The sequence below is a fragment of the Xiphophorus couchianus genome, chromosome 19 (assembly GCF_001444195.1).
Source record: "Xiphophorus couchianus chromosome 19, X_couchianus-1.0, whole genome shotgun sequence".
Classification (NCBI taxonomy): Eukaryota; Metazoa; Chordata; class Actinopteri; order Cyprinodontiformes; family Poeciliidae; genus Xiphophorus; species Xiphophorus couchianus.
In genome coordinates, this window is record NC_040246.1 from 15,156,974 (window position 1) to 15,184,091 (window position 27,118).

The window sequence follows — 27,118 nt, forward strand, 5'->3', positions numbered from 1 at the left end:
CTTGTCCTCCCCTCTTCTTCCCCCTGTAGGTTCATGTCAGAGGGGTCTGGCTTTCATTGTGTCAGCACTGTACACACCGTGGCAGACTGCAAGAAAATATACGACAACCGCTGATTTATAGGATAATTAGGCCCCAGTATTTGCTGTGGCAGCAAGCCAAAGTACCTGACACAGTCTGGGCAATTTGCTCAAAGTGTTTAGAGGATACCGAAACTGCTGTATAACGAACACTTTGGTAGAAAGATGTCTGCATTTTAGGACTAACTATAGATCTCCAATGTAAGTAAATCTTGCCAAATATCATGCTGGACCTCGCCTGTGTTTCTAGGGAGGTACATGCTTCAGGTCATGTCTGGATGTTGCAAGGCTAGATAATTTTACATTTAGTTAACTCCACTTCTTTCTTGCAAGACCCACCAAAAAAAATATTGATCCAATTCTAACATCCTGTCCATTAATTTCATGGTCTTTTTATAGCAAAAGCTTCAATTTGCTGAAAATTTATCTTCAGTTGACAATCAGACTCCATTTGTTTTCTATCTTATGACCAGTGGGTGACTGGGTGCGGCTGGAAAAACATTAAAACTGATGTCCAAATGGGGACAGTTGATGAAGCCATGGCCCATTACACTCAGCCTCTGCACCCAGAACTATTTGGTGAGAACAACCAGTCTGCACTTAATCAGAAAACACATGCAAGTTTGCATAATGCCTTTATGAACTATGCATACCTTCAAACATTTTGTCATAAAACAAACTTCAAAGCATTTTATTGAGATTTTATGACGGATCAACACAAGGTAGAAGACAACAATAACTAAACTGCATGCCAGATACATTTTAGCTATGCACTTCAAGAATAGCTAAAATACTTTAAAAACCATGCATCATTGTCATTCCATTTCACAATTACCACTAACATGTGCTGATCTCTCACATGAAATTCCACTGAAATCCATGAAGGGTTGTGGATACAATGTGAAATAATTAATCTTTAAGATATACTTACTTTTAAAATGGAGCTGCATGTTAAAAACTGACTTAAGCTAAATCTGCTAAAAAATATAAAAATATTACCATCTCAGGCCATCTGTTAATCTGCCTCACCCTGTTACATAAAGCTAATAAAATTTGAATGATGATGTCCCATTACCCTGGCAGCCAGGGCGTTCATCGGTGGTGGTAAATCCATCAGGACACATACATCTGTAGGAACCCTCCGTATTCAAACAGCTTCCTTCTCCACAAATTCCCGTTAAACACTCGTTGATGTCTGTCACAAACAAGCACAAATAGACTCACACAGCTGTGTCAACATGCCATCTTGGGAGAGAATTTAATCTCTCACATCAAATTCCACTGAAATCCATGAAGGGTTGTGGATACAATATGAAATAGTTAAGCTAAAGCTGCTAAAAATTATAAAAATATTACCATCTCAGGGCATCTGTTAATCTGCCACACCCTATTACATAAAGCTAATAAAATTTGAATGATGAGGTCCCATTACCCCAGCAGCCAGGGGGTTTATCGGTGGTGGTAAATCCATCAGGACACATACATCTGTAGGAACCCTCCGTATTCAAACAGCTTCCTTCTCCACAAATTCCCGTAAAACATTCGTCGATGTCAGTCACAAACAAGCACAAATAGACTCACACAGCTGTGCCAACATACCATCTTGTGGTAACCCATGAGGAAGAACAAACCACTAATGGTATATGTCAAATGTATAAATACCTCTGCAAGATGTCCCTCCCGATTCCAGTCCAGGTGGGCACAAGCAGACATAGGAGCCGATGGTGTTGATGCACTGGCCTCCCAGACACAGGCTTGCATCCTCACATTCATTTACCTCTGCATTTACATACACAGAGACATGGTCAATGCAACAATTACACAAGCTATGAATCATTTGGTCACACTACAAATCTGCTTTTTCGTGTTAGAGGAAGAACTTTCAGACCACAGAGAACAAATCATCCATCATTGTCTTCAGCAGCGTCTTACCAGAGGAGGGGTCACATGCAGTGTTGGAACAGATGACTGTGAAAATGACTTCATGGGAATCATAAATTTCAATGAATACAGTGAGACATTCCACTGTTTTGTACCTTCACACGAGAGGCCATTGGGCGCTACGCTGAAGCCAGGATCGCAGGGCATGCAGGAGAAGAAGCCCTCCGTATTAACACAGACACCTGCGAGGCAAACACCTGCAGTCTGGCACTCGTCGATATCTTAGAGAAAGTAAGAGAAGGAAGGGTTAGACATAGGTTATTATCAGAAGAAAATTCCCCAAAGAGTCTGGTTTTTGTCTTATCTCCTTAAAGAATATTACTGGATACATGTGACTCAGCTTGAAATGCTGCCATACAGTAAGCACAGTCTTCTTTATTAGATTGCACTGACAGTGGGTTTATGAAAAAGAGTGGACAGATGAGTATGTGGAATGGTCATTAAATTTGAAGTACCAAGTTATTACAGGTGACACATAATTACTAAAAGCACAGTCACCAGCTTGCTGATATGTGACCACTGGAGAGTCCCTGTAGAGAAACAGACTGTATTTCTTCAAAATAGTATGGACTATTGTTAAAGGGCAAATATCATTAGACTGTTTAGACATTAAAACCAACAAATAATGAATAAAATATAGATAAATCAAAATCTCAATGTGCCATGAACTTGAAGTGGCTTAGGATCAAACATAACCTACAGCCACATTACTGTATTGCAGTTCAACAAGTAATGCATGTGTTGATTAAAAAATGAGACTTCCACAACCTTCTGGTGACATAGTTGTTTCCTTCAGATTTTAAGCAATAATGCTGGTAAGAACTGGAGCAAAAATGACAACATCTATGTGATTGCTGCCAGAAACATAATGTTTCAAATGAGTTATTGTCTTACATGGGTATTCCAAGCTGTGTTTATTTACAGGCAGACTGAGCTTGTCACAGAGAGCTTTTTAATCTCTCTTTAGCATGCTGGTTTTTTAGGCATCTAAGCTACTACATTCAGGAATTTCTCCAAACTTTGTCCACCTCATTAGATAAATTGCCAAACAAATCAACATTTCATAAACAAAATTTTGAGTTGGAAACATTTCTATTCCTCCTTTTGTCTTAAACTTTCCTGTATGCACTGATGAACTGTGTTCAGGCATTCCAAATTAAACATCTCTCGATTTTATTCATGGAAACAAAAGGACTGAAAAGAAAAACATGTAACAAATGATAGCATGTGCAAATTTGTCACTGAGATAGTTCTACTAGCCTATAGCAGGGTACCTCAGAGCATTGCAACAAAAGAAGGAGGTGGTGGAATTCATGTTAAATTAAACATTTAATATTTTCCATGGCACCAGACACATCCATTAAAATCCCATAAAAGACTCACTTGAACTTTGTTTAGTGAAATCATTTTCCTTGCAAAGACACATATCAGTGGGGGATCTTCCTCTCAGGCTACATCCACACTGTGGTATAAATGAGTAATTCGAGCGTGTTTGAACCTCATTTATATAATCATTCCTCTTTTCCTCCCAATGAAGTCATGACACATATAACCTCACAGGATTTGTCAGAGCTGCCATTGCACTGCATTGATCTTACAAATTATGTCAAGACAAATCACAGAGGGCTGTAAATATCTCTAATCATTTTCCATGACTGAAACCTGATTGTGTTGATTGTGTTTTACCTTCACAGGTGTGACTGTCTTCAGACAGTTGGAAACCAGCTCCGCAGCTCCTGCAGGTGTAAAATCCTGGGGTGTTAACGCACAGTTGGCCAGGACACAAGTTACCCTCGGAGCACTCATCCACATCTGGAAACACATACACATCATAGGACAAGATGACCACCTTTGGCATCAATTAAATAAAGACTGCCAGTTGCAATCAATTATAACGTGTTTTTGTTTTTGAGCGGCACTATCTGCAAGACATTTGCCTTACATCATCTTGCTCTATTTGAGGTTTAGTCCACTGAGCAAAGATCAGAGGAGTAATGCCAAATGATGAAAAAGTCCGGTCTCCAGCAAAGTTGTTATGTTTGAGAGTTACTGATTTAAAATGATGGTATTTTGGCACCTTCTTGTCGTACCTGATGCTTCATAAACATAACCTAAATCAGGTCCCAAAATAGGAACAAATTTTGACAAAGTTGTCCTTTGCTGAAATCTAGAGAAATGTTTCAATAAAAACAGCAGAAGCAAACAATAACAACTCCAGCTCTACCTTCACATTTTTGTCCATCATCAGAAACTGTGAAACCAGGTTGACAGGTGACACACGTGAACGAACCCTCCGTGTTCGTACATTTTCCCTGGGGACAGGTGGTTGCCATTGCACACTCATCGATATCTGTTGTGAGACAATTCACACATTTAAAATTTCTAAAACATAGAAGAGAAAAATCAAATTTATGTTGTTTTTGATGCATATTAAATGAAAAGAGAGAGTCACGTAGTGGATGGATTTATGGGTAGATGGATTCCTGTGTTAAAATGGACTAGTCAAAGCCTAGACATAAATCCAGTTGGGACATGTGGCAGGGCCTGGAAACTCATATTACTATGAACACTCTTTATCCAATGTGACTGAGCTTCAGTTAGTTTGCAAAGGTAAATTGCCAAACCTTTCAGTTTATAGATGCTCAAACTCCATAACACCAGAGGACATGCAGATATTATTGCAAGATTTTGATTCTACAAAGTATTGATTCAGAAGGCCTAAAATCAAACACTCATTGTTTCAGATTTTTATTTGTAAAAAAATATTGTCAAGCATGTAGCATTTTACTTCCACTTCACAAATATGCACCACTTAGTATTGATCTATCACATAAAATACCAACAAAATAGACATAGAGTTAATGTTGGTATAATCAGAACCTTTTCTATGGATATGAATACATTTTGTCTTCAGAGCTGAGAAGAATATAATTAGGAACGCATGAAGGAATATAAACTTTTTCACCGCCAAGATTAGCTCTGTAATCAAGAGTACATTACACAGAAGTAATTTTTTAACAAGAATTGTTAAATAAACCAACCTTGACAAAGTTCCCCATCAAAAGACACTTGATACCCTGCAGGGCAGTTCTCACATGTATAAGACCCTTCTGAGTTTAGACAGATCCCATTGGAACAGGTAGACAGGTACTGGCACTCATCAATATCTGAGGAGGAGACATGAGACATGCATTCATGCATACAGTGAGACTGAATAATATCTGTAGTAAAACCAGTTGAATAGCAAAAAACATTTAAGATTACACAGTGAACAGAAGGACTGAGAAAAGCTCTAACAATCTCCAGCTTTTCACTGAGAGAAAAGCTGGAGATTGGACTTACCTTCACACCTCTGCCTGTCCTCAGACACTCGATAGCCAGCTTTGCATTGAGTGCAAATGAAGGATCCCTGTGTGTTGGCACACATCCCTTCAAAGCAAACGCCTCCCTGTGCACACTCATCAATGTCTGGAGACGGAAAGAATGAATTCCCAAGTAAGCCAATATATCATCAAAACACTGCAGTGTTCCTACCAACACTGCAAATTAGTGTAAATCATTAGGCGGCTATTTCTTTACCTTCACATCTCAGCCCATTAGTGGATGGTCCAAACCCAGGCCCACAGTTCTGGCAACTGTAGGAACCTGCTGTGTTGATACAAATCCCCACTGGGCACGCTGTACCACTCGCACACTCGTTGACGTCTAGAGAAAAGTAATAATGTGCAGGCATTACGTTGCTGCTAGCATAGCTTCACTAGGAGAGGCTCATGCATCGTTGATTTACACTCAATAGCTCCAAAAGATTTCTAACAGACCTTCACACGACTTGCTGTCTGAGGAGACTTGGTAACCAAGGTTACAGGTGCACTTGTGGGTGCCGTCCAGATTGACGCAGCGGCCATGGAGACAGATCCCCGGAAGCATGCATTCATCCACATCTGGAGGAAAAATACAGACGAGGGAAATAGGAGTTCTTCAGAAAACAGCTGCAAACTATTTTGTAGCACTTTTATAAGCCTACAGTGGTGCCTGAAGGCTTCTGTAGTAGCACTGTCACAGAGCTCCAACTTGGAGGTTTAAATACCTCCTGACAGACAGTTACCTTGGCAAAAATTGTTTGATGAGAGCATGTAGCCGTGGAAACAGTTGCATGTATAGGAGCCCTCTGTGTTGACACACCGACCATGACCGCACATGGTTTGGTTCAAGCATTCATTGATATCTGAGAAACAGAGAATTATGTGTACTTAATAAATGGATGAATGGGTGAATTTCACCAGAACTACACATTGTGATTCAAGTGTCAATTCCCAAACTAACAAAACAAACATCTAAACAGATTTGTTTTAAACTGTTTTGATTTTTTTCAAGAGACTATGAACCACCAGTGTTATTGCTCAGTAAAACACATGAGATTAACTCATAAATACACTCACATTTATTAAATAATTAATTGACTGTGATTATCCACATTGTTTGGTTCAGTTTTAGTTATTACACACTACCTATAAAACCTATAAAATCAAGAAATCATATTAAGAAAGCTAGAAGATCACAAAATGCACCATCATGTATGTGCATTATGGTGCATGATGCATTGCAGGAATAAAAGAACAAATGAAAAACAAAGTCATTAACATCTCTTAGTCTGGAAATGGTTACAAAGTCATTTGTAAAGCTTTGGGACTCCAATTAACCACAGTGAAAACTATTGTCTACAAATAGAGAAAGCATGGAGCAATGATGAACATTCCTAGGAATGGCTAACCAATCAGAATTACTCCAAGAGTGAATCAACTTTTCCAGGAGACCAACAAACCCAAGAAAAGCATCTAAAGTGCTGTTGAGTTCAACAAGAACACAAAGGCTAGTTTTTTTTTTCTTCCAGAAAATACTTTTTAATGATCTCTAAGACTTATGGGAAAATATTCTGTAATATGAGGAGACAAACTTGGAACACAGCAATTCAGAAGAAAGAACTTCATACTGACAGCCAAAAATGGTGGTGGTAGCATAATGATCTGGGGCTGTTTTCCTGCTTCAAAACCACTCTGCCAGTAAATCCTGCTTAAGAATGTTAGGTTGCCTAGGCAAGGCCTGGGCTTAAACCTGATCAAGAAGATGTGGTATTACCTTAAACATACTCCTACATGGATAAGCAATTCTTCAAAGAAGAGTGGGCCAGAATTTCTTGCTAGTTCTGAAAGACTTACTGCTAGTTTTTGCAAACCCTTAACAGCTGTTGTTACTGCCAGGTCGGAATGCATAATTTGGGTTTCCATCAACTGAAACAGGTCTGTCCAGGATTTTATAAAGATTTATTTTCAAAAGAAGTTTGTGGATGGTTCAAGAGGAAAAGGGAAACAATAAAAACATAACTACCCTGCAGAATAACTGCAAGCTGCACTCATTTAATTACATCAACACACCGACCTCATTATAAGAACCTTTTACGATTGTACCACTTCAGAAAATGCATCTGTGTAACACCTTAATGTTGTAAACATATTATTTAATAGCAATATTTATCAAGTGTTAAAAGATGCATTTTTTGGATTAGATTAGGCTATGCTGAGCTAGAGAAAGGTCCAAAGAGGAAGACAAATAAAGTAATTTTCCAGCAAAAAGGGAAGGAAGGATGTTCCTGAGATCTGATACAGATCCTGAAATGCAATGAAGACAACATAAAAGAGTCACAAAGCTGGTATTGTTGTCCCAACCACAGGCAGTGCCAGACGTCTGTCATTGTGGCCCACCATTTTTCCCTGCAATCAGCATCAAGCATCACTCAGACCTCCCCGATAAGCCCCGACAAGGGAAGGGAGCTGTTTTCTCTATCACACCAACAATTAGGCTTATCCTCGATTCGGCCAATTGGGCCTAAACTGCTGCTTTGTGCTGTCGTCAATTGACTGAAGCAAATACTGGAAACTGGGCACTGAAGTTGGCTGGTTTATGTGACTCCCACAGGCTTAGACATGTACTAAAGGACCTGTTCGCACTGTCCCTGTCAATGTTCAGAGTTAAAATATTTACACTTAACTAGGCCTGTCACAATAAATGATAATGTTGTTATTTTGAGACCATTTTCAAGCAATATAATGTGTCATGTTCTGTGTTGTCTGTGTATTTATTTAGAGTTTTCCTTGTCCTGTCCTCCCCTTGATTAGTTCCCAGGTGTTTCTTGTTCCCTGATTACCCCCAGTGTATTTAGTGTCACCTTTGTGTCTGTTCGTCGTCGGGTCCTCGTCTACCAACAGTCAGTCGTTTGTTTTTTCCTTCATGTCCATTCGTGTACCTGTGCTACCAGTGCTGAGCTTTGTTTTCCCGCTCTGCTGTGCTGACAGGGTTTTGGACTAGTTTGAATATTCAGACATATTCATCATTAAAGCCATTAATTTACCACATCCTGGGTCTACAGCGTCTGCCTCACCACTCTCAACACACCGCTTTATGACAGAAGGACCCGACCAGAAAGTACGGTGAGGCACGCTGTTTTTTTTTTTTGTTTTTTTTTTTTTTTTTTTCCATCATGGACCCAGAAGACATTAAGGAACTCACGGATACGATCGAGGATTATGTGGAGGCGATGGCGAAACGCTACTCCGCCTGCCGACGACTGGGTTTTGCCACGCGCATGGTTCTGGTGCTGGACTACTGGCTTCCTCGTTTTCCGCACCCAGGGTTGGTGGAGTTGCAGAGGGAGGCAGAGTGGGAGCGTATGGCGGCTCTAGCTGTCATGGCTGGCGAACCTCTGCCTCCCAAGCCGCACAGTTTCTCCGCCAGCCCAGATCCCGCTCCAGTTCCGGGACCAGCACCTCCAGCTCCCCCCGAGGCCGTTTCAGCCGGCGTTCCAGCCGGCGCACCGGAGGCCGAATCAGCCGGCGTTCCAGCCGGCGCACCGGAGGCCGAATCAGCCGGCGTTCCAGCCGGCGCACCGGAGGCCGAATCAGCCGGCGTTCCAGCCGAGACCCTGACCCCCTGCGTTCCGACTCAGACCCCCTGCGTTCCGACTCAGACCCCCTGCGTTCCGACCCTGACCTCCTGCGTTCCCCACGAGACCGAGACCTCCTGCGTTCCCCACGAGACCGAGACCTCCTGCGTTCCCCACGAGACCGAGACCTCCAGCGTTCCCCCCGAGACTCTCTGCGTTCCTTCCGAGACCCAGACTCCCTGCATTCCGACCGAGACCCCCAGCGTTCCACCCGAGACTCAGACCCCCAGCCTTCCACCTGAGACCCCGACTCTCTGTGCTCCACCAGAGACTCTGCCTCGGGGGGCTCATCATCGCCACCTCCAGCGCCGCGGACGGCCGCCGGACCGCCTCCGTGGTTCCCACCTCCAGCGCCGCGGACGGCCGCCGGACCGCCTCCGTGGTTCCCGCCTCCGTGGTTCCCGCCTCCAGCGCCGTGGACGGCCGCCGGACCGCCTCCGTGGTTCCCGCCTCCGTAGTTCCCGCCTCCAGCGCCGCGGACGACCGCCGGACCACCTCTGTGGTTCCCGCCTCCTTTGCCTCCGCCCACCCTGTGGGTAGTTTTTTGTTTGTTTTTGGACTCTTGGCCCTTTCTGTGCCTCCGCCCACTCCGTTGGGTTGTTTTTTGTTATTTTGGACTCTGGCCCGCCGTCCGGCGCCCCTCCGCCCACCCTTGTTGTGTTTTTTGTTTTGTTTTTTTTGGGCGTCTGGTAGCCGCCCTTGAGGGGGGGGGGGTACTGTCATGTTCTGTGTTGTCTGTGTATTTATTTAGAGTTTTCCTTGTCCTGTCCTCCCCTTGATTAGTTCCCAGGTGTTTCTTGTTCCCTGATTACCCCCAGTGTATTTAGTGTCACCTTTGTGTCTGTTCGTCGTCGGGTCCTCGTCTACCAACAGTCAGTCGTTTGTTTTTTCCTTCATGTCCATTCGTGTACCTGTGCTACCAGTGCTGAGCTTTGTTTTCCCGCTCTGCTGTGCTGACAGGGTTTTGGACTAGTTTGAATATTCAGACATATTCATCATTAAAGCCATTAATTTACCACATCCTGGGTCTACAGCGTCTGCCTCACCACTCTCAACACACCGCTTTATGACATAATGGTAATGACATAACAATGAAAGAACACATTCCTAAAGATCAATAAATTTTAAATGCTAATAAACACTTAACCCTGGATCTGAAAAACATTTTAAATATCCAAAATAAAGAAACAAAACGAGAGAAACAAGTAAAATGAATTCCAAAGTCTCTGTAAACAAAATTGGCCTTCAAAAAAAGAGCTAGTTGAGACCAATGCACCAGACTGAAGACCAGTTTTAGCAGAAAGAGAGAAAAGAGAAAACCAATAAATAGTCATGCAAATGGATATTATTGAGCTCATTTTAATTTATCATGTAATTAACTGATTTATTGTTTATTGCAACAGGTCTACACTTAACCATGATCTATAGATTCCCTATCAATTACAATATACAGCGACTGAAAATATATTCAAACTTTTGAACAGTTTCTTCTTTTTCTTGCTATATTACAACTACAAACTTCAGTGTGTTTGATATTATAGGTCAACAAAAAGCAAGACTTAATAGTCAAGTTGACTCAAAACAGTTTATGATTCTCAGGTTTTTCTTACAAATATTGTCAAGAAAATCCGAGCTCATCCCACTTCCCCATGCTGGAGATTTTAGTTTAACAGTAATAATAAATAAAGTTATCTTTAAAATGAATCACTCAAGTGACATCAGGGCCCAACAGTAGACTTAAGTGTCAATAAAGTTAGTTTAACAGTAATAAATAAAGTTATCTTTAAAATGAATCACTCAAGTGACATCAAGGCCCAACAGTAGACTTAAGTGTCAATAAAATAAATCTGGTTGTGTGTGTTGTTTTTGTCTCATGCAAACTTTGCTTTAATTCTACTTTTTTCTATCTAATCATAAGAAATCATAGTCAGTCAGAAAGAGTCATTAAACAGGAAAAGCAGGTTTCCTGGAAAAAGAGGAAGTTTCCAGCCTGCAGATTTATAAAAATAGCTGAGACTATTCCTTATTTTAAAGGTAAAGTTTTAAAGAATGAAATCTAAACATTATTAGTAATTGGATAAGATTCAAAGTAAAATACTTATATGAATATTGGTTTACTTGTAATAATACTTACACTTATATTTGTGGGAACACTTACAAGAAAAACAAGTAACTGTAACTTTAGTAGTAAATAATTAGAATCATGGATTATTCTTGGTTTCTTTTCAGAAAAACATCTGTAATAACTCACATTAAGATCATAATAAGAGTAACTAATAAGTTATGGTTATAAAATCATAAATGAATGATAGATCAGAGAAGCTGAAGAAAATAAATGTGATATAAGTTATGGTTATAAAATTATAAATGAATGCTAAATCAGAGAAGCTAAAGAAAATAAATGTGATATAAATGTGATTTTGACATTGAACTTGAAATGGTGTAAAAGGTTGTAAAACTGCAATTAAACATCACTGATATGTTGGAGGTAGATGGTAGGTGAAAGGTGACAGGAAGGGAAAAAGGGGAACTAACAGGAGAGCAGAGATGATCAGCACCTTATATGGAAACAGGAGGTTGAGCAGCCCTGAGACATTGGCACAGACATCATGACATGATGTCTCTTAAGACAGTGACGGATATGAGATCATCTGTCTAAGCAGACAGATAAACCCTATATAAGGTGGGTGCAAAAGAGGAACCGTTCGTTGGATCCTCCGGGCAGCTTCGAGCCAAGAGATGGACAAAGAACTCTGCAGCTGAAGAAGAGCCGGGGCCACAGAGACGAAGACTGTCCTGCTCATGGAGACCAACCCGTCAGCCCCACAACCTGTGGCTTCGAATCGCACTTCTCTCATCGGCTGGGTTCAGACCCCAAAGACAAAGATGAAGACAAAGGCAAAGGCAAAGACAAAGAAGAAGAACTGGTGCCTTTTTTCCTGCCAGCACCAAGTCCTGTGTGACCTCAGCATCCATGCGGAGAGGAGGCTCATCAGACCTGCGGAGAACCTGGCCTTCATCGATCGGCGTCTTCCTCCTGCTGCAGCACCTTCTTTGTCGTCGTGCCAGGTCTGGGGTTCGAGGCGCCAGGCTCTGTCCGTCTCTCTCAAAGGTTCCCTTTTTTAGTTCTCAGTGTCAGCAGTAGGGAAAGATAGACTAGATGACTGATTTTACTTATTTGATTATTTCTGCTACTGAATTAAGCTGTACTGACCCTTGCAAAACTGCCTTACTAATAAAATATTTAGCATAAAGAAAATCTAAAAGATGTTGTGGACATTCAGTTAATGAGTCACCTTAAAGTTCTTTGATGGTTGTAAAATAGCTGTGATGTTTGATTCTGGAGAGGAAAAAGTGGAAAATGTTTTTAGGTTGCTGGTAGCCCATATGTAAAACAACATCCTTGGGACTCGCCCGAGTCACTAAAACCTACCTGGTTCAATAACAAATGCACGTTGTAAAATAGAGAACGAGCGACCGTTAACAGGTGTGCTCTGTGAAACTAGTTGGCTGTAGGCTGCTCAGTCTGGCTAATTCACAGAGGGAAGAAGGGTGGGACACCTGGATGTAGGCCGTCAGATAACCAGGCGAATCGTTTCTCGAAACCAGCTTAAACAGAGTTTACTTCAGTTCTGGACAGGGTAAATCCCAGCAGATTTAGGAAACTCAACGGACCCGTTAGACGGAGAGCTGGTAGCACATCTCCCCTCTCAGAAGAGGAAGTACGAGAGTGAGAGAGTAGAGACAGAAAGGAGGGGGGGGGTGTTGCGCAACAACAATATAAATCTGGAATTTGTGGTTTCAATATTTATTTTGCTCTGCCACACTTGATTAAAATAGAGTACAACCAATTACCATCAAAAGTGACCTAAACAGAGTAACTTGAGTTCACCAGTGTATAATTTAATCTCATGATGAATACAAATTTCTGTTAAGACTCAGATTTGTTGGGAAAAAATCATCTCATAGATGCTCACCTTAAAATCTGTCTGAACTGTTTTGCGAAATCGAAGAGTGTATGTAACGAATGTAACAAATGTAATGTAATAAAGGAACTACATGTGCTTTATGGGACTAGATATGCATAATTTCTTGCACAAAATGAATACTGTTAATAAACTGACATAATAAAACAGCTTAGGTGTTGTTTTCGTTGGACATAAGAGGATCATTAGATTTTAAATATGAGCAACATTTACTGATAAATCCATGAAGAGGACTAGTTTTTACCTTTCACATTTTCCAACATTGATATATTTTAATGATTTTCATATTCTATATTTTTTTCTATATTTTCATATTTCTGGAATATAGTTGGAGCTTAGGTTTCCAAGCAAATTAGAGGTCATCCGGAGGGGAATGGATATGTAACGCCAGTCAGGCTGTTATGTAATAAGGCCACTTTCAGGTTGGAAGCTCTAAGCGTGTTAGTTTTAAGTAAACATGCTCCATGTGTAGTCTGGCGTTAATTTCTAATCCCTGGTAGGAGCCTTAAACCGGATCGCAGACAGCATCATGAGTGAGAGGGAAAGTTTGTTTACGTGCCATGACCTCTTTGCAGTAGGGAACTGACCTCCTGGCCCTCTCGTATATCTCCTGTGACTACTCGCTTCTCTCACCTACACCGACGGCAGTAATAAAGCACCGCTTGCCCCTACTGGGCTTCACATTTACACTGGTCAAAGCTCTCCAACAATAATACGCTGTTTATTTAAGGTTCTGGCCAAGAGAAAATATTTGGACTCTCCCAAATTGAAGTACTATAAACAATCTTTTTATGGAACTGGTGATACGAAAAGGATCAGCAATAACATGCTGAATGAGTTTAAACAATAAGAGGAATATGCAGAGGCTAGGAGGATACATGGAATCACTAAATGAGCTAGGAAAGTGGGGGATTGCGCTCAGTCTGTGCAATATAACCATCAGTCACTATGGTTTCAGGCTGTTATATGAGCTCAGGAATGTTCCACACAGGACTGAAAATATCCAATATAAACTCAGTTGAAGCATAAGATTTAATTTAATTTCAAATTTTCATGCACATCTGTAGTGAGAGCATCCCTCTGAGCAATAAGCCACAAAGCTGCAAATTCAATTCCGCTAGCGCTACTTGGTCAACTGCATTGCATTACAAGGAGTCGAGAGGTTTTTAAGTTCTTTTTCGCTTTGTCAATGCCCACAAAAAGCAAGAGTTACGTCATCGTAAACTAACATGGAAAGGAATTACTGCACCAGAAGGAAACCCAATTTATTTCCACAAAGCAGTTTGAAATGCCCTGAGGAACCTGGAGAGAGGGGGTTGGTGGTGGTCCTGCTGGTTTGATGGGGTGTTAGGTTGCCTTACCTACACATCTCCCACCAATGGGCCTGAAGCCCCGGCCACAGGTCTGGCACTGGAAGGAGCCAATAGTGTTGACGCAGATGCCGTTGGGACAGGAGCTGTGATCTCTGCACTCATCTACGTCTGCTCAGGGAAAGAACAAAAACATTGTTCGATTTAGCTGTTACTACAACAAACTTCCTCAAACAATGCGCACATCAATGGAAGAAAGCGGTAGTAAGGTCAGAAAGGCAAATAAGTACACACATAATCCCCCAGAAACGGAGGGAGCTGAATGGTTCTCCTGGCTTTGAGCAGAGGAAAATACAAAATGTGTTTTGCTGGACAAATAGGATTTGCTTGTGTTGACGAATGAACTTGACTTTGGATGCGTGAGTCTGTGCTGATACATGAAAATCACCTTCACAAAGGCCTCGCCCTGATTTGGAGTAGCCGTCATTGCATTCGCAGGTGAAAGATCCCTCAGTGTTGACGCACTGGCCGTTCTGGCACTTGTTGGGCATGCTGCACTCGTTGATGTCTGCCAAATCAAGGAAAGCGGAAAAGAAAGTGGCTTTCATGTTCCAAGGAATTCATTATGAGAGGATGTTTTTAAAATGAACAGTGCTGACAGAAAAATTGAAGTGGGAGTTAACAGCTGACTTGGGAAGGATGACTGGAAGCCTTGTATGTAACACTGTAGACTGGACTGTGTCTCACCTTGACAGAATTTCCTGTTCTGGGTGATCACCTGGCTGTAGCCTCTGTGGCACTGACATGTGTAGGAGCCATAGCTGTTTATGCAGTGACCCTTACCCTCACATGGATCCATTTCACACTCATTCACATCTACGAAGAGAAAAAGTGAAGAGTTCATTAGATTGCAGTGGGAAGCAGTGAACACATTGAAGCCCTGTAACTGGAGTGCTTCAACAATGAATCCAAGGCTGCAGACAAGCCCTTTGTCAGATAAATTATCAATATCTCATTTGGCTGTTGACAGGCATCATGAAACGGATCACCATAAACAAACAAATTCCTTTCATTTTTGACGTGCTTGCATTCTCAAGGCTTCTAAAAATCATGACTGTTTTGTATAATTTATTCACATTATAATGACGGCAGACAAAGCCAACAAGGTTTTATGCTGGTAAACATCAAACCTTTTAAATCCTACCCAGCCCCATTTATAGTTGAATGGAAACGTTACTTTATTTCGGTAATTCAATTCAAAAAGTTAAGCTCATGTATCATTTAGATTCATGACAGAAATAGTTATGTATTTTAAGTTTTTATTTCTGCACATTTTAATGATTATGGGAAATGAAACTTAAAATCCAGTTTCTCAGAAAATTAGATTATTACAGAGGAGTAATAAAAAAATTCTTAAAGGCTTTTTTATTATTGGAAACAATCATGCTGATTTCACAGTTGTCCAGTCAAAAGTTATTGGCGCACCAACAAAGATCATTCCTTAAGCTGGTTTTTCACAGAGTGCTGTATCCAAGAAAGTTGGGTGGAAGGAAAAGGAGTGCTAGAACAAATGTGAGCAAGCAATACACATAACCACTGCTTTGAAAGAATTTAAAATAAAACTGCATATTGGGGGACTGTGGTTTATATGAAACCACAGTCCTTTACCACAGGTAAAGATACCTTTCAGCAGGTATCTTTAATACCTGCTTAAAGATTATTTTCAAAAGGTACTTTTAACCTGAGCAACAAGCTTCATCAGAATTAATTTATTGACTATGACTGGATATCACTCTGTGCTGTGAAGCTGTAATAACTGAGTAACATATCCAAATATTCAGATCTATAGCGATATAGCCGTACCTCTCTCTTTGTTACTCACCAATGCAACTGTTCTGCAATGCATTGAGCTTGAACCCTGGATCACAGTCGCAAGTGTATCCATTCTGCACAGGAACACATTTTCCATGCCCACATATATTTGGTGAAGTAGCACACTTGTTAATGCCTATGAAAAAAAACAAAAGATGTACATGGTCGTTACCCAGAAAACAGACAAGAACATTTCTGAACTGACATTAATGGAGCTGTAAAAAATTAAGAAGTGCATTCCAGAAACACATGCTGTGCTCTGCAGGTAACTATTTTGCTATTTTATAGATGGAGTCTTGGATGAGAGGAGTGGCTTTACAAAAGTATAGTGTTCTAACAGGTGGTGTGAAGCTTTTACAAAGATTTAAGAACAAAGAAACATGCACGAGCGAGCCTGACATTAGCTTCATTCTTGACTTTTTTCATCCAAAACGAGCAAGATGAAACCAAGACGTGACTTGATTCCTGCCAGAGGAGAGGAGGACTATCTCTGCATGACATCGGTAATTCTTCTTACTCCTGTAATCGGTCTGTCGATCACAATTTTTCTTCTGCCAAACAAACTTCTTCCCACTTTCTTGTCTCTTCCTCCTCCACTTTTTATAAATTTGGCCTCTGTCTGCTCGTGATGACAGACCCTTCCAAGAGGCACAATCTCTCTCGATTTCTTGCTCCCCTACCCTCTGTGAAGCACATCAGCTCAAAGCCAACTTGGATCTGAAATACGGGTCAAATAAAGCTCTCTCCGGCTTTACTTTGGGTAAGCTTACAAAAATGCCTTATAAGATGTCCCGCTGTCTGCCAGCTGTTGACATAAAACATAAAAAATGAAGAATTGGGCTCTTTTTTAAAATGGTAGCACTGCACCCTTCCTCCAATCAGCATATTTAGATTTAAGATGTATGTACTGTTGTAAGACAGAGCTTTTTTTTTTTTTTACTGCTTTCTGTATTTTTTTTACTTCATGTCTTACCAGTGACAGAAACTCCAGGGCTTGTTTCCTTTAAATCTGGCCTTATGTTGAAATCAGGGGAGTCTGGAGAGCTCTCTACAAAAAATAATGAGGAGAGTCATAAGGTTGTACAACATAACTATAACTGGATACCATTGTTTAATAAATGTAGAAAATATCTACAAGATCATTCTTGCATCGCAACATAAATTAATAAAGTAATAGCTTTACTGAAAGAGAAATAACTGATAAGATATCAAATTAGGCTGACATTTTGTCTTAATTGCATCCACCATTACAAGATTTCTGTGACCTTACATCATCGATATTTTATCAACATGATAATGATTCTTCAAAAGAAAATTATGAAGCTGCGTTATAAAATCAAACTAGAAATTAGAGGCAATATTTTCACATTTTACAACATTTACATTTTTACAGAAAAGACTGTATTGTCTGCTGCAGCTTCCTGTCTGAAAGTAGACATTCTGGTGTTAGCATAGCTTAATTATCAAGTTGTATCAGACGAAGAATAGATAAGCTGCTGTTAAGTTATATTATACCAGAGCATTGATAGGCTTACGTTACGATTAGTCAAAGCATCAACAAGTTAGATGAAAACAGACAGGACATACATTAATGTTAGCTTTGTGTTATTACCAAGAAGACATATACAGCAAACAAGCAAGTAAAAGTCTAGAATTTCACTTACTATGCATGAAAAGCAGTAAGTTGTGACTTCACAACAAAAAGCCGGAGTTGATATGGTTGTTTTAGCACAAATAATTTTTTAGCAAGCCATATCAAAACAGAACACATATTCTAACCCTACCATAATCTAATTATCCAGAAAAGCAGACATGTTAGTATTAACATACTTGAATTATCAACAACTCCAGAGCGAACATGCTAGTGTTAGTACTGACTCGTTATCAACAAGTCACATCAAAAAAGAGAGTAAATATGTAAGTATTAGTAAAGTTAAATTAGCATCAGGTCATGTCAAAACAGAAAGTACAAATAATATTTTGACAGCCTTATTATCAACAAGTCATATCAAAAAAGTACAAAGATGAAGCAAGACTAAGAAAGTCTTAGCTTCACATTTAATCTTTTTTTGCATTAAAACGTCATCAATAGCAGCAAAATCTGAGTTGATTACTAATAATAATAATAATAATAATAATACATTTTATTTCAAAGGCGCCTTTCTGGCACTCAAGGACACCGTACAAAGAGCGAAAAGTAACAAAAACAATAAAATGTAGCAATTAAAAATAGTTAGAATAAATACACAACAATGTATCTATATCTAATAGATCTATGTGCCAAATCAGATATATATTGTTAGACATGTGAGGTTGTCCTAATAAATGTATCTTTATTGGAAAGCAGAAAATTAGTATCTGCTTTTCTATAAAGAAATGCAGATACTAAAGTCTCCAGCACATCAAGAAGGCCTGACACAATCACAATATTAACATAAATCAGAACAGCGTGGTGTTAATATGAAAGACTAAGCCAAGAAAAGTATTTAGTAGGAATATTTAAGAAAAAAATACATACATTTGGTGCCAAAACAATGAACAACTTATTGCGTGAGAGGCAATCTAATTAATCCCCAAAACAATGCTTATTAGGTACATGAGCAATAGGATTTTACGATATAATCTTCCAGCATTGATTCATGCAATACATCAGTGTGAGCCATGTCTTAAGGTTTACTACAGTATATGATATGTACCTTTAGTATAAAGTGTTACTTCCTGTCTCTTACAATATCAAGTTGTTACTCATTTCTTGACAGCAAAAAAATTTACATATTATTTTTAACGTATAAAAACAATAAACTAAAATGAATCAAGATGACGCATTCTATTTAGGCAAACTCCAGACTAATGTCAATGTTTTCACTGGCGTGGAGGCAAAGACTGAGACTGCCACCGCTGAGCAGGGGAAATTTATAGCAAGCACATAACATGTCTGCACCTGACTCAAATACTAAATCAAACCAGCCTGAAAGCCTGAAACAACACCTTGGTTTGGTTTCACCATTACGTTGGAGTGATTAAAACGAAAAAGGGGAAAGAAATACCTGGATAATTTGGTGTTGAGTCCGTCACAACAGGCGGCTAGAAAACAAACACATATAAAAAGTTGAAGACAACTGAGTGTGTTCAAATTCATGCCTGTCTCTGCTAAGCTGGTGTGTCTGTAGCAACCAAAATGTGGTCCGAATATGTTACATAATCATAACAAGCTTACACAGCATACGCATATTGTCCTCAGAAAAGCATTTCAAAACTATATGCCAGAGGGTTGAAAGAGAGGAAAAAATTACCGGCATCAGAATTTCCAGATCTGCAAAAAATAAAAAAATAGACAAAGAAAGAAAAACAGGTTTATCAGTCTCAAACAGGAACATTCATGAATGTCTAATTATTGTTTAAAACACATTAACAACATACAAAGTATCTAGTAAACGCAGGCATAAACGTAAATATTTTCATTTTGTCTTGTTACAACTATAAACTTTATTGTTTTTGTTTGGTTTATATGTGACAGACCAAAACAGCAGCATTGTATAATAGTTAACTATTTGAAACATCCTGAAAATATGTATCATTTTCCTTCCACTTCACATTTACACACAACTTTTGTTGGTCTGGCTCATAAAACTCCAATAAAATACAATGGAGTTTATGGTTACGAAGTGAAAAGGTTGAAGAGGTATCAGTGACTGCATATTTTGTGTTCCAAGCCATAAAACAAAGTCTGATTTGAGCAATACTTCAGTTAAAGAAATGCAAACACAGTTCGGGACGGGAAAATCCTTGATAAATAGGATAAACATCTGAATATTTATAGAACTGTGTGCTGAAATAAATAAAAAAAATCTTGATGCTGCCAATAAAACTAACTCTCTAGTATTCAGCCAAGAAGATATATTCACTGAAAATCCAGAGGAAATAGATGTTTGGTCCATAATATTTGTGAGGTGCTGTGAAACCCATACGGGTTTCATCTTAATGGATGGGGAAAAATAAAAACAATTTCAAAAAATGTTCTGGGTTGTATAAAAAAAATGTACGTGGGAAAATCAAAACATTGTGTTGATCTTTGGTCAATCATAAAAAAAAGCAAATAGTTACCGTCTCGCAGTTTAGGTGTTTCTTGTCCTGATTCTGAGGGATATTGTGAAGTCAAAGTGTACTGAGGTACTCGTGGTGTCTCGGGGTACTGGGGTATTTGAGGTGTTTGAGGGTAGTTGTTGTGTCGTGAAGGCTGGGAGGACGGCAACTCAGGCTCCTGCTCCTCCAGCGTCACTCCTGTGCTCTGCAGCTCATCATCTTCCAGCTGCCTGAGAGAAATCTGCACATCTGAGCGCGAGTATGTGTATCCATGACCAGCTGGGCAGATCTCCTTGAAGTGGTCTGCAGGACAGGAAGCACAAGCACAAACAAAAAGTGATAAAAACCATCATCTCCACAGTAACAGCTAGTACTAATAAAACTCAGAGACTGGCTGACAGTCAGATTAAAGAGCCATTCACCAAACAGAGAGAGGAATACCTTTTTACACATTTATGGCCTCTGTATGTGATAAAATTGTATTTCACTGCAGTGCTGCACAAATGTTCTTAATATTTTCAAAGGAGTCTTAATCAATTCCAAGATGAATGGAATATTCAATTCCATGATGTGTGTATTTAAAATTCTCACCAAAGGTACAATTTTTACAGGGCGTCCGTAGTCTTGTTACATATTCTCCATCAGATTTAGGTCCGGATTTTGATTAGGTCATTTATCACATTAATATGCTTTAGGTCTGGCTCTGGCGATATGATAGGTGATGCTGTCCTACTGGAAGGTGAAAATCCACTCCAGGCCCAGTTGATTGTTGCTTCTAAAAGGTTTTAAACTATATTAGAAAGTTGGGGGTAAAATCTGCACTCTAAGTCTGATGCACACAGCCATGATTGTGAAGCAGGTAGCAGATCATATAACACTCACTGACCCTTGAACTGAGCTGGTTTAGAGGCACAAGAGTGAGTGGCTAATGGGGATTGGCGAGCGAGATAAAAGGAGGCAAATTGCACCTCTTTGTGTCTGAGTCCAACAAAACCCAGCAATGGTGAATCCATTACAAGTGAGAAACTCTGTGTCCCCTACCTGACCTGAAACCAGCAACTCTGTGCCAGAAGAGTCTGGAATAGTGATATGAGTAACGACAGATATGCGGTCGATGTAGATGCAGGAAATGTGGATATGATGGGCTACTGACTGATGAAGTTAAAGTGGAGGGAAATTAGAGAATATATGTTAAAGATCAGCTTTAAAGTGTAGAGTAAATATGAAGGATCTCCTGTTACTAGGTCGAGTGCTGTGCTCAGAACATGACTTTAACAGCTTGGCCAGTCACGAAGACATTGCCTAAAATAATCCGACTATGAGCAGCAAGGAGGTCTGGGTGTAAAAACTCATCTACGACAATCCCCAGGAATCACTTGGCAGAGCAGAAACTTCATAAAACCACTTTAGTTTCTCTCTGAGACTTTGAAGATTAGATCTGGAAGGAGAGGCAGATGACAACTACTTGCCATGTTTCACTTGGCAAATCAGTGGATTTCTGCTGCGTAGCTTTGCTTTTGGTACATTAGCGGGGTTTCTCTCTGAGGGCTGGAGCGATAACACATGGCCACTATTATGTAGCCTCCAAAATATGAAAACTGTTATGTTTCTGGTCCTTTTCCACTCTAAACACATTTAGTTATTTTGAAATACTTTGCATGCCTGGCAGACAGAAGAATGGTAACTGAGAGGTAAATATTCTTAGCTTGTGCTCTACCAACCGTTGCATAATATTACATGTGAAGTTTTATATCTAAAAAAAACCAAAAAAAACATTCAACTTTGCATAGAGTTTCATGGCCCGAACAGTACAACCAAAAATGGAGAAGTACGTTTTCAGACATCGGAAAGTTATGCAGCAAAATCTCATAAAACATATTCACCTGAACCTGGCAAAGGACATCGATCACATCCATTTCCCCAGGCTTTGCCCACACGGCTGCAGCAGCATATCTGCTTAGTGATGTGATTGACAAGAGGCAGAGAGCATGTTCCTGATGACACTGACCGGTAGCATGAGGCCCTGTGGTCAGACACTGCCTTGTCAGCTGAGGAGACGTCAGAAGATCTATTATGTTCTACTAACTCATATCAGGAAACATTTTTTTTGCGTTTAGACTCAGAAAAATGATTGAAGAAAAAAAGCAATGCTTACAAACACAGTGGCTTCTGGCAGCATCTAACATATAACCTGGCTTACAAGTGCACCTGTAGCTTCCTTTGGTATTGAGACATTCAGCGTTCTTACATATCCCTGGCAACAGGCACTCATTGATGTCTGCAAAAAGAAAAACACAGTTCGTTAGTCATCCAGCAAAGAGCATGTTCTAATTCTGGAAAAACCATGAAGTCATTTCTGAACTCAAACTGAACTTCCTAAATAAACTTTATACATCAGATTTAGAGCTCTGTACTTCATTGGGAGTACACAAAGTTTTTATGCCTGCAGATCAGCAGAGATGATGAAAGTAAAAGGAAAGAATTCATTTGAAGGCATTAAAACATTCACAACAATTCTTGAGTCTGTTGAGAGCCGATGAAACTTGGAAGCATTACGGTTATACAGTTGTTTATAATTAAGAAAGGAGTGATGACGAGGTGGAGACAAGCAAAAAAAAAAAACGTCTTCTCAGCATGTAATGAATATCTGAGGAGTCATTCAAACACAGAGCCCTAAATTACAAACCTATGGTCTATTTCTTTTTATCAACAGCTGCACAAGGATAATAAAAATGAATGAATGTTGTTGGATCTTATAAAAAAAAAAAAAAAATGCTGTCCAGGATGATAACAGTATAACAGGCTGCAAGGATCAGACCTAGGCAGCTCTGGTTGAGATGAATCCTTGGAGCAATAGAAATCAGATGACGAGGAAGAACGTGATGAAGATCTGATTATGTGAGAGTTCAAGCTAATTGTTGGGTTTGACTCTGATATTCCCCAAGACACACAAGGACATGAATGGTTTTCAGGATTCAGTCAACACAATTTTGTTTAGGTAGGTTTCCATATAACACTAGTAAAAGCTACACTGTGTGTGTCACCTTACCTATGTACATGACATGCTACTAAAGTGGCACTGTCATACATCCAGTATTTAACATTACAAGTGAACACTTTAATTCTGATTTGAATTGAACTTTCCCAAATGCTTGTTCTCTGACTGGAGAAATTTTGACAAGTGTCTTAGCTGAATTGGAAAAAAAGGGGGCTGGATTATAGCTTTGTGGTGTAAAGTGACCTTTCCTGCACCTGCACTTGTAATAATACCCTTTTAAATGGCTGTAGTATTGCTATGCTTAATTGGCCAGCAAACGGGTCTTTATAAAAAACCCAAAATCTACAAAGTCATGTAAAAGAAGACGACAAACATCAGAGCCAATATTAAGTTGAGCTGAAGACCATTATTAAAGCAATCTGAGCTGAAACCTGAGTTTACCACTCCAGGTGAAGAAATTCAGCAAAAGGACCAGGGAGTGAGTTAAACAATGCATACTATGTAGGCATCCCACAGAGAATTGAGTTTGGGGTTTTCACTGTAAATCATAATCAAACAATGCACAAAAATACAGCACAATGTGTGTAATGAATCTAAGTAGTATATGAGTTTCACAGTATGATTGGATTTCTAAGGCAAAATACCCTTTTGCCAATATTAGGATTTACTGAGATTTTACCTGTAGTTGATACTGGCAAGATATATTATTTTATACATGTTTTGCTGAAATGACAAAATTATGTCTGGAGATAATAAAATCTTCCATTGGATTCTGTTATAAATCTACTCACAAATTACTGTTGAAGTAAATTATTAATGACTATTATTTCATAAAGGTTTTGAATACTTTTGAATACTTTTATTATTATTAATTACTTTTTACCTTTACTTGATTACTTTTATTATTTGTGTTTATTGATTACCTTACTATTATTACCTTACTATTGATTGTTTTACTCATTTAATCCTATTACTCATTTATTCTTATTTCATTTTAGTATGTGTTAAGTATGTTAAAGGTCACAGTTTCTGACACTGACTGCAGTTAAGGGTGACAATTGTCTGTTCTATAGAGACTGTTTTAACAGGAAACTTCTTGACTACAATCTAGCTCACTCAGCAGCTACCGTTAATTGGGGCCCCTGAGATGCACGGATGCGCCTCTGAGCTGCACGGATGCGAGACTTGTGAGTTGAACAGAAGGACAAACAGATAGGGTTTCTTGTCTCACTTAACTATCTAAGAATAAACTGTTGATTCTGCAAGTAAACCGCATACAACAAAAGGTCAGTAAAAGTGTCACATGCAGAAGTATTTGTGGTTAAGGTGTCAACGTCTCGAAACTGCAGATGTTTCCACTAGATGACCTGTGTGTCACCTATGCCCTATTGTCAAGAAGAAACTGTCTGTACTTATGTTTTTTTTTCTTTCTTTGTGTGGTTAATGCTCCCGCCATTGGCTACGTGTTTGACTCTGTATAAAAGGAGGCTGCCCAGGCGACGCAGCCAGAGAGATTCTTTGACACTCATGTGTGCTGTTGACCGCTGTGTGTTAAATGACCTTTCTCCAATTGCAATTGTTTTAATAAACTTGTATCTTTATTCTGATATCTGCCTCCTAGAGATTTGTTGCTTTAACATTACATATAGGCATTTACTTGCTAAATTATCCCTAAATCACATACAGCTTCGATGATGTACTGAGGCTCTGTAGAACACAACTGAAGGATAAGTTTTAGTACAAACCTGTCAAATCAAGAGTAAAGACATGCAAACAATGGAGGTATTTCTAAGAACTCTGATAAGTTTACCTCAGTGTTTTCTGATGCCATCAGAGGTACAATAATGTTCAATATTCCCTTTTGAATGTAGTTTGATAAAGATATAAGAAATTTAATCACAAAAAATTGCATCGGTGCTAAGCTTTATCTAATGTCTGCCATCCATTTTAAGATCTCTCCTATAAAGTGTCTAGTATTTTAACAGCTTCTCAAGTTTATATTTATAAGTGAAAGTTGTAGGAGGAGTTTGTCTGCTCTTGAGTTACTAAATGAAACACAGGCATGCAGTCAAGTTGATATGCCAGGCAGGAGCATGGGGGACATATTTGAGGTGCTTAGTCATGCAGTCCCACTGGGACCAGGCAAGGTTTGTTGTTTTGCTGTGTTAAACAAAGACTATATCATTAGGTCTTTTCCCATGGCTCTGATGACTGCAACCTGACAGCCTGCCACCACAAATTTCCCCCAATTCTAATTAATCTGCTCTTGTTTGGTTGTTTTGCTTCCTGCTAGAAAATGTGAGCTTATAAGGGATTTGAGGTTGATAAATTCTGAGGAATGAGCAAATCCAAGGAATGCCATAAAGTTTGTTTTGTTTCTTGTGGTTTCTTCTTTTCTATCTTTTCCTATTATGCTGCTTTTTTGGGTTTTTTTATCTCCACGGTGGTCCGAGCTTTCAATCAAAGGGTGACCTTATTCTTCCTGAGCCTCCAGCTTCTATTTTATCCCATTGTACATATATCGCTGTCTGTGTCAGCATAAGCTATCTATTTGAATGAGTCCAGATGGAGCACATGCTGTAAAGTCAATTAAAGAAGGGAGATGGCCTCCCTTCATCTACAAATACCTTTGGTCAGTGTTGTGAGTGCAGGTGCTGCAGTGACTTTACGTTTAAGCAGCATCCGGTCAGAGTTCAGGTCAGATGTCATCACATGAGGTCTTTAATGCGCCGTTCAGCCAGGTCTCAGATTAGCGTTATTGTTACAGTCCGCTGCTGGGAAGACTGGGATTGAAACTGACTTTCATGACAACCTGTCATGGCCAGAACTAATTTCAAGATGTGTTTTGAGTTCACGCTTGGTAGCTCATGCTTGGTGTAAGTACCTTTTAACATGATTGTTTTTACAGTCTAATTGCGAGTGAAGAGGCATGTTCACCAAGTGTCAAACAGTTTCTGTGACCTTGTTTCATCTCGCCTCCTCTTGACATTTGGGAAATGCAGTCATCTGTAGGATTATTTATGAACAGCAGCAAGAAAGTTTTCAACATCAGGCTCCTTTTTTTCTAGTATCAGGTGTAATCAGGGTTCTTGCACATATTTTATTAAAAAAAAAAAAAAAAAAAAACTCCAGAATGCAATTTTCAGATGTCTCAACTCTTCACGCCTGTTTTAAGATATATATAAAATTATGCATAAAATTATGCAATATATTTCTATGGACAAGTTTTAAATATTGAACTTGTCCAATATTGGGCAAGTTAAATATTAAAATATCTATATATAGATGTCTTTATAGGACTTCAAGGAAGGTAGGAAAAAAAGGATAGTAAGAACTAAGATGAATAAGAGGAAAACAGCAGGAGTATATGGCTATGATGGAAGGCAGAAATTAATCAGTGAAGGAATAAAAGATGAAAAGAACGAAAGTTTCAAACCAAACACAACAACAGGATCCAAAAATGACATCTATTTAACGACTGTCAACAGTGGTTAACAAACAGCCATCATTGGGAAACATAACAGGCAAATTAATGTTGATACATCAGGCAGTAGTTATGATGATGAATGTCAAATGTGAGTGTTTTAAATTTGCTGCTAGCTTTTATTTAGATTATCCAAAATGTCAAAAGAATTATGTAAGACTCCTATGAACTGTTCTTTGATGTGGCATATGAGTAATACGACCCTCTACCAGTGCAAGTTTACTACCCACAACAAAGCATGTGCTTGCATTTCTGTGGGCCTTTCATCCAACAAGCACAGCTACAAATGGCCAATTCAGCTGGACAAGTTTCCCCATAACAGAATCTGAAGATAAGGGATCATCTCTGAAGTCAGAATGCTCACCGAGG

The 27,118-nt window shown here is 39.4% G+C and overlaps 1 protein-coding gene across 7 annotated transcripts in view; it reads right to left on the minus strand.

The window, feature by feature from the left end:
• Window positions 1–27,118, minus strand: part of LOC114134081 (latent-transforming growth factor beta-binding protein 2) — a 111,789-nt gene that overhangs the window by 20,637 nt on the left and 64,034 nt on the right. For 4 of the 7 annotated variants that reach the window (XM_028000359.1, XM_028000356.1, XM_028000353.1 and 1 more), the window contains 20 exons: window positions 22,423–22,545; window positions 22,151–22,315; window positions 20,289–20,570; window positions 19,478–19,497; window positions 19,232–19,268; window positions 17,158–17,232; window positions 16,195–16,320; window positions 15,060–15,188; window positions 14,761–14,880; window positions 14,364–14,483; window positions 6,125–6,244; window positions 5,838–5,960; window positions 5,599–5,724; window positions 5,362–5,487; window positions 5,061–5,186; window positions 4,244–4,369; window positions 3,706–3,831; window positions 2,115–2,240; window positions 1,511–1,630; window positions 1,154–1,273 (listed from right to left, as the gene is read on the minus strand). In XM_028000359.1, coding sequence (XP_027856160.1) covers window positions 1,154–1,273; window positions 1,511–1,630; window positions 2,115–2,240; window positions 3,706–3,831; window positions 4,244–4,369; window positions 5,061–5,186; window positions 5,362–5,487; window positions 5,599–5,724; window positions 5,838–5,960; window positions 6,125–6,244; window positions 14,364–14,483; window positions 14,761–14,880; window positions 15,060–15,188; window positions 16,195–16,320; window positions 17,158–17,232; window positions 19,232–19,268; window positions 19,478–19,497; window positions 20,289–20,570; window positions 22,151–22,315; window positions 22,423–22,545 — 2,436 coding nt within the window. Of the gene's footprint in view, window positions 1–1,153; window positions 1,274–1,510; window positions 1,631–1,740; window positions 1,858–2,114; window positions 2,241–3,705; window positions 3,832–4,243; window positions 4,370–5,060; window positions 5,187–5,361; window positions 5,488–5,598; window positions 5,725–5,837; window positions 5,961–6,124; window positions 6,245–14,363; window positions 14,484–14,760; window positions 14,881–15,059; window positions 15,189–16,194; window positions 16,321–17,157; window positions 17,233–19,231; window positions 19,269–19,477; window positions 19,498–20,288; window positions 20,571–22,150; window positions 22,316–22,422; window positions 22,546–27,118 lie in introns of all 7 variants that reach the window. The other 3 variants (XM_028000354.1, XM_028000357.1, XM_028000358.1) reach the window with 3 other exon arrangements.